The sequence below is a fragment of the Triticum dicoccoides genome, chromosome 2A, assembly GCF_002162155.2.
Source record: "Triticum dicoccoides isolate Atlit2015 ecotype Zavitan chromosome 2A, WEW_v2.0, whole genome shotgun sequence".
NCBI lineage: Eukaryota > Viridiplantae > Streptophyta > Magnoliopsida > Poales > Poaceae > Triticum > Triticum dicoccoides.
Window position 1 is genome coordinate 693297947 of NC_041382.1, and position 8374 is coordinate 693306320.

Below are 8374 nucleotides of genomic sequence, written 5' to 3' on the forward strand. Positions count from 1 at the left end.
CCTGATGTCGTGGTTCGGGTCACCGGTGTGGGAGGAGCCGCCCCAACGCCCCAATTAGAGAACGCAACGGCGAACCCGCCAACGGAGACGCTGTCCTAGCACGGCACGCCGTCCCAGCCATCAGCGTTACAGGCACCGACAGCATGCCCTCTACAAGGGTCCCGCACGGGAGCGATAGGAGAGGTGGCAGTACTGTTGAGTTCGCAACCGTCGTGCACATGGAAGCGAAGGTGAGACCGGCGTAGGCTGCGGCACACATGGTGATGCCATCGCAGATCCACAAGATCAGATGAATGCACTCGTAAGGCTCTTCTGTAATCCTGTCTTCTCTTCAAGGACCCCAGCTTGCTCAATAAGGTGCTGATTGCTCATCTGAGTAACTAGGTGTTTGCTCATTTGCTTCTGTTACCTATGGTAGGTTCTGCCCGTAAATTTTTCTACCGTGCTGAGAAGTACATTTTGTGATGTTCTGGCTTACAACAAAGAGTATCAGCCTCCTGAGTCTCTTAGGCACTAACGTAAGCCTATGATACCCACATTTGTTGCTATGTTGAGTTAGCTTTGAGCAGTATTTTGCAGTCAATACAAGTACTTGTCCGTCCTATCAGGCGATCCTTTGATTTGTTGAGTTAACACCTGCTGTTTTCTTTCTTTATTAGCTACCTAAAACGATGGTCTGCTGCTGAGTGCTGACAAGTCATTTTCTTATGAGGTATGTGAGAATTGAACATGTTCATGACCTTCTTTATTTGATATGATAAATTTGGAAGGTGTTAAGCTACTTCAGTAAGTGAAACTAACTTGGAATAGAAATGAGAGGCTGTGCGTTTCAGTATCATGATCTTCTTATTTAATTTTGTTTTGCACACACATGGCCTTTCCCCTCCTAAATTCTGGATACCTATATCCCCACCCATTAATTAAATACACATACGGTAATCCTCGTGAATACTAATAGTAAACTGAAAGACGTGCATGACCGCAAGCTGATGTTCGAAATGTAAATATGTCGTGTCCTTTTTTTTACAGGTCCTTTATCAACAAACTAGAAACTGCAGCTAGAATTGTTCATCATTTATTGCCTTATTTGGGAGTTGAGAGCACATAGAAAGAATCAAAGGTCTGTATATATCATTATCGGTTAAAAACATTAGACAGCCCAAATCTAGAGGAGCTGAATGTGAGAATAGCTAAAATGTAGTTAATACATGATGTATAAAATGTCGCTGTGCTGGTACAAGAAGATAAAGCAGGTGAAACAACCAACCAGCAGCTTGAACAACATTTTTAGCTGCTCCACTAGAGAAACAAACACCAAAGTAGAATCACAATATAAATTCTCACCTCAAAAACCGAAGCCCAGTAATAGTCATCATGGCAGCGGAATCTTCGATTACTCGAGGGGTAAAATACATGCTTAGCTTTATAGTTCAACAGTCCAAGCTCGCAAACCTTAGATGACCGAATGTCCAGGCCTACAATGCGCCAACAACCGCATCAGGCTACAGATCAACGCAGCTCGGTCCAAACCGAAAGGGAAAACTAATCACATCCTAAGCTCACTAGCTGAGCCACAGTGTAATCAGCATCCAGCACACATCAAGTGGGGAATACGTAAGCAGCTCTTAGACTTGGTGGAGCAGATGGTAAAGTGCATAAATGGAATATACATCACAAAATTTGCAGTAAGCTCTCCACGCTAAACACCAAAGCAGCTAATTTGCATGCTAACTTCAGCACCCGGTTAGATTCCTAAGCTCTGGGAACAGCATGGGAGTGAATCGGGAGGGAAGAGATGGAAGGGGAGGTACAGTGGCCGACCGGTAGAGAGGATGCGGCAGGTGGAGGGCATGGAGACGGACGCGTTGGAGGAGAGCCCGCCGAGGAGGAGGCCAGCGATGCCGAAGATAAAGGAGAAGAGGAATGACACGGCGATGGGGAAGAGCATCACGAGGGCCCCGCGGACTGTGATCCCGCACCACCGCCTGCGCCGCTCCGCTGGGTCCGCCCCTCTGCCCGGGGCGGCCCGTGGTGGCGCAGGCCCTGCCGCCGACGGATCCATCAAGTGGATGCGCGGTCCATCGCCGGTAGGCCGGCAAGCGGCGGTCGCCGGACGCCGGCGGTGGAGAGAGGTGAAGGTGGAATTGGGGGTGAACGATGGTTGGAGCTGGGCGTAGCGACCATACTTTTCTTGGGCTTCGGTGGTGTGCCACTGGGACGATCGAAGGCTGTTTGGGCCGATGTGCAGGCCTGTCAAGCTTAGTCAACGAATTTTCGTCTTTACCAAGAAAAAAACGCCCCCGGATCTCAACTGTGCCTCTCGCGCCACATGGCGAGCAAAGATGGGTTAGATCTTCTTGACCTCTGGCGATCACTTTGTCTATCTTTTGCATTTTTAAGGGCATATGTTTTTTAAGGCATATGCAATAATGCTATCTTACGAGTGTCATGTACTAGAATATCTACTGAGGTGGAAAAAAAAGAAAGGAGAAGAAAAGACTTGCCTTCCTTTAATGAAGAGGTGATCGCTTACCAACAATGTCTTGTTATATTTTTAGGGATGTCTTAATTATTAGAGATAAGGTTATAAAATAATCATTGTACATCATATTTTTATTGGGTTCTCCAGATTGTGTGTAAGGCTTAAGATAAGACAATCTTATCGATCATTGTACATGTCCTAAGAAACAAGGTGGGGGCAAAAAAAATTGCACGGTAAAACGGGATTGTATTAATTAAGGAATAATGTTAGACTCATTTTCATAGATTTTACATAAATCATCTGCCCTAGCACCTAACCAGACTACCGAGCGTTGGGAGCAACGTCCTATCTGAGCCATGCAGTGTACAACGCCATTTCACCGATCTTCGGGCGTAGAGAAAGCAATGCCGTTGGATCCCATGCAGGAGTCTCTTCGTCTCCTCCACCATGCCAACCAACAAAGATCTACTGATACTCCTATTTGACAGAGCATCCGCTCCTTCCACAATCTAGTTCAGTGATCAACGATATGTTCGTCCGGTACAACTCCAAGGACGTACCCTCGAGAAACACTGCAATTTCCGCCTACATTGGCAATCCACATGAGCGAGGGAAATGACACGCTGAGAAAATGATGGCTCATGTGTTGTTCCGCACCATGCCAACTCATCCAGTGCTTTGGCCAACGGCGTGTCAGTCGTCCACATTAAACGTAGACCATCCCGACGAAGGTTTGTTCCAAGGTACATCCTACTACCCCAGCTATGGGCGAGCTCGCCATTTGCTTGCTCACGTGAAGCATACTCTATAGGGGCAATAATTGGTCTAATGCAAAAAAATTGGCATGTTCATATTTAGCGAGGCCGAAAAGTTAACTATTGATTGGTCAATCCCTTGTATGGACAGTAATAGTCAGTTTTTGGATGTTTGCCTTCTTGGTCATGTTCTAGGTTCGCTAAATTTTTATTGATGCACAAGGAGGGAATGGTTATTGAGTTGGCATGATCCTGAACTGAACACCCTCAGAAGCAATCTTTATGAAGGGTGTCGGTGTCAAAAACTGGCGGATCTTGGGTAGGGGGTCCCGAACTGTGCGTCTAAGGCGGATGGTAACAGGAGGCAGGGGACACGATGTTTACCCAGGTTCGGGCCCTCCCGATGGAGGTAATACCCTACTTCCTGCTTGATTGATCTTGATGATATGAGTATTACAAGAGTTGATCTACCACGAGATCGTAGAGGCTAAACCCTAGAAGCTTGCCTATGGTATGATTGTTGTTGTCCTACGGACTAAACCCTCTGGTTTATATAGACACCGGAGGGGGCTAGGGTTACACAGAGTCGGTTACAAGGGAGGAGATCTACATATCCGTATTGCCAAGCTTGCCTTCCACGCCAAGGAGAGTCCCATCCGGACACGAGACGAAGTCTTCAATCTTGTATCTCATAGTCCAACAGTCCGGCCAAAGGATATAATCCGGCTGTCCGGAGACCCCCTAATCCAGGACTCCCTCAGTAGCCCCTGAACCAGGCTTCAATGACGATAAGTCTGGCGCACAGATTTGTCTTCGGCATTGCAAGGCGGGTTCTTCCTCCGAATACTCGATAGAGGATCTTGAACACAAGGATAGTGTCCGGCTCTGCAAAACAAGTTCCACATACCACCGTGGAGGGAATAATATTTCCACCAATCTAATCTGCTGACGACTTTTCATAACGTGACATCACACCACAGCCTGATCATTATTCAAACCGTTTTTCTCAATCAGCCTGCCACCGCACGTCTTGCGAAGCGATTTTATTGGCACATCTTGTCGAAACAGAGATCGTGCCCCCCTTATTACGGGATTCTCATCAATAGGGATGTGGGTAACCCAATCATGCCCGTTGGTATGACTCCTCGATTTTAGGCAAGTCCCAAACGGCCACGAGGAGGATGCTTGATATTCACCCTCTTTATAAAGAGGCCAAGGTCCGTCCTTTTTTCCTCTCGCACTCAATCGAATCCTTCCCCCGCCTCGAGTTCCAACACCCAAGGCTCAGGTCAGGCGCTTCGGACCTTCAACCATGTCCGGATCCAACCTTCAAGGTCGGTGGGTACCTTCCTCTGTCACAGAGGAAGACATCAAGAAGCTAAGAGAGGCCAGGTATTTGACCGGCGAAATCTCGCACAGGTTGCCTGCTCGGGGGCAGGTCATTCCCACTCCCGAACCCGGCGAGAGTGTTGTATTCATCTCTCACTTCCTCCGAGGGCTAGGCCTTGCTCTAGATCCCTTTGTCAGAGGGCTCATGTTCTATTATGGGCTGGATTTCCATGACCTGGCCCCGGATTCCATCCTTCACATCTCGTCGTTCATCGCCGTGTGTGAGGCCTTCCTCCGCATTACCCCACACTTCGGCCTGTGGCTCAAAACTTTCAATGTGAAGCCGAAGATGATTGAGGGGCGACACGCAGAGTGCGGAGGTGCCATAATAAGCAAAGGCGTCGATGTTCCATGGCCAAAGGGTTCCTTCCCGGAGGTGTCCAGTTTATGGCAACAGGAGTGGTTTTATATCACAACTCCCTGGGGTACCAAGTGGGTGGCCGCCCCTGCCTTTCGCTCGGGCCCCCCACCACAACTGGCGTCAGGGATCAACAAGGGGCTGGACTGGAGGCCAGTAAATGATGTGCCGATATTGCAAAGTCGCATCCGAGATCTCCTCGAGAGAGATGTCGGCCTGGTCACGGTAATGCAAGTCATGCTAGTTCGTCGAGTCCTGCCTTGCAAACGCCGACCCCTCCGTATGTGGGAGTTCAACCCGGAAGGACCGCGAGCCATTCAGCACTTCCTCAGCATGATGCTCAAAGAGATGTACAAATTGTTCTTCGGACCACAGGTAAGGTGTCTGGACACCACCGAGGATGCGGGTCTGAGCTGCAATCATCCAGATACCCAAGTAAGTAATCCCGTGGCCGAATACGTTGTCTTTTTATTTATCACAACATCATTCTGAAAAGTCGCTCTTTGGCCAGGACTGGGTAACAAAGGCAAACATGATCAGGTGTTCGGCCCCCCTTCCCGAAGGCTCAGCAGATCCAGTACTGGCCAGAATGCTCGAGCCGGCGCCTTATCAGGCGCCCTCAGGGGAAGATAAAGGGGGGAATAAGGAGGATGAAAGTGGGCCTTGTTCATTATTCATCCAAACCGGGGGAATTAGCGCCTCCGCGAAGGAGGGTAACCGGGAAGAAGAATCTGAAATTCCCTCTCCCCAGGGAAGGAAGAGGACCACCTCTGAAGACTTGGAAACAATGGTTTCCAAACGAGGGAAGAAATCTTCGCCAGAGGGTCCTGCCCCGGAGGGTACCCTTGCTGCACAGTGTCCGCAAGGGGATCAGCCCTCCACCGAGCTGTAAGTAAACAAGAAGTACTTAATAGTAAAAATATCCTGCTTTACCTCTGAGGACAATAACCGAAGCATATATCTTGTAGTTCGGATCGTAGCCCTTCTCGACAGAGTTCGTCTTCGGGGGATCTTCTTCCGGGGATGATGGAGAGCGAAACACCTCCCCATGCCTCCCCGCCTCATGAGGCGGGCGACCCTGAGGTGTCGTCACGGAGGATTTCTCCTGATCCTCCAAAGCCAGAGGGTAATTCTTCGACCACCTGAAGTCCGGAGTATTCGGCTCCTAAGGAGAGCAACAGAAAGAGTCCGGGACCGTCCGGTGCGTGACCCGACGCACTGAAGGATCTTCTGGAGCAAGCGGCTATCTCAGAAGCGCATCGTACGCTAATGGGTACAGTGGTTGAGAGGATTTCATCCGCCGAAAGCGGGCTGCATGAAGCTTTTATGAGCCTGCTGAGAGGCTTTGAGGTACGCAAAGTAGTATATGTTTTTGATGGTACCGCAGACGCTAAGTGTGCCATATGCAGATAGTAGCCCCTGAGACATTGGTTGCTGAAATCGGTGGCAAACAGAGGATCATAGTCCCAGGTAATAATCATGTCGCCTTCATGTGCAGGTGGCTGAAGGTCCGGTGGCTAGCCGGACTGGTGAGTTTGCCGAGCTGAAGTGGCAACTTGATGCGGCAGATGCCGACATCGTGCTTGTCAACAAGCGGCTCGACGAGGCACGGGGTATGTGATTTCTCCGGTGATCAACACATAGTAAGAGGAGCATGATGCTAGTATTTTTACTATGTTGTGACTGCAGATGGAGCTGCCGTCGTGAAGACCCTTCGGGCGGAACTTGCCCGAGCTAAGGAACAAGCCATGAATAGTGATGCGGCCGCTCTGAAGGCGGTCGAAGAGCTGAGAGCCGAACAGGCTGCGCATTGCCAAAGCAAGGAAAAAATAGCCAAGATGGCCGTTGAGTTGAAAGATGCCGCCGACCATTACCAGCTTCTTGAAAAAGAAAACCGAGTGAAGGCGACGGACCTGGAGAAGGCCATGGTAGTAGCCAAGGAAGCCCGCTCTAAAATCAGAGCGGCGAAGGAGGAGCTGCGTCAAGCTGGAGATATCGCGGCTGGGAAGCCCTTTTTGTTGCAGACAAAGTTCGGAGATCCGAAGTATGCCCCTCTTGATCAACTATGGAGTTCTGCAGACGCATACGTGGATTTGGCAGCCAGTGCTACTGATGCGGCCGAGTACTTCAAGGATCAAAAAGATCGTGAAGTGGAAAAGTTGTTCTGGTCACAGTTCAATGTTCCAGTGTGTTCGCCGCTGTTGAATGAGCAAATGGCCGAGTGGGCCGAGCTCCATAGATTGTCCGGGCTTGCCATGAGGTCTGTTGTGGATCATTTGTGGCCGGAAGGGCCAAGGCCGAATAGTTATTTTAGTGTGGTGCAACAATTCCTTGGTGCTGTGCCGCACATCGATGCTATGAAGAGGTCGGCGTGCATAGAGGGTGCGCGGATGGCACTTGCCCATGTCAAGACATACTGGGCAGAGATGGAGGCCACCGCTATTGCAACCCAGAGTTCGGCCGTGGGCCGAGTATCTGCCGAGCACTACTTTGAAGAAGTCCTTGAAGGCGCTCGTTCAATAGAGGCTCAGTGCTCGAAGAATATTATGTTCTAGTGACATGTATTCCCATTGTAAAAACAATGTTTTATTGAATTATAAAGGTTGTGTTTATACTTTTGCCTAAAAGTATTATGATGCCTCATGTGCGGCCGTTTATGTATATATATGTATATAACCTAAAAGTTTGTAGTCATCGGCTTCAGCCCCCACGCATATAATGCGGGGGTGTTCGCAAAAAACGCGTATTCACACTTGATCCAACGTCTTGTTCCATTAAGGAGGTGGTAGCGCAGCGAACGAGGCAATCGGACTATATTGCTTTAACACTTTCACTTAGTCATAGGAGTTTGACGGTGGGACTACTATATAGCCCCTGGTACCTCCGCGCTCGTCCGAATATGGGGCGCGTACGTACATGACCGGAAAACGACCCTTCGTTAATGCGGAGGAATCCCGAAGATTCCGCTAAGTCATTGAGTGGTTGACCAGTCTCGCACTTTACAGTCAGTTTTTAGCTTTCTCTACTGAGGTGCTCATCCGGATGAACCAGGGCACAATCGCAGTAGTTCTCTCGGTGCCACCTTAGCTGATAGAGCGGAACGTAAGGTAGCAAAACACGGGAGCCGGGCAAACCCAACATTTGACCAACGACATGATTTGGAGCTGATGCATATAAGGCCAAACTCGCGACACCGAACACTCCCTAAGGTATTCGGTCTTTATAACATATGCCGGGCTGAGCGATGCCCTTCATAATGAACCCCGAGTGTCCAGGTACGTGCAATGCTCTAACGTGGCGAAATGCCAATAGCGTCAACATCCTTCTCGGTTATACTAAGTATCCGGAGGATGTGAACAACAAGAGACAGTAAAAAAAGTTTATGCAGGG

At 49.3% G+C, this 8374-nt stretch overlaps 1 protein-coding gene across 1 annotated transcript in view; it reads right to left on the reverse strand.

The window, feature by feature from the left end:
* The window catches only part of LOC119356321, a 4658-nt gene extending 2487 nt beyond the window's left edge, over positions 1-2171 (reverse strand). Inside the window, exons 1-2 of the mRNA XM_037623267.1 lie at positions 1822-2171; positions 1345-1475 (exon numbers count right to left, since the gene is read on the reverse strand). Of these exons, the coding sequence (XP_037479164.1) occupies positions 1345-1475; positions 1822-2062 (372 nt within the window). The 5' untranslated portion in view covers positions 2063-2171. The remainder of the gene's footprint in view (positions 1-1344; positions 1476-1821) is intronic.
* Between the last annotated feature and the right edge of the window lie 6203 nt (positions 2172-8374).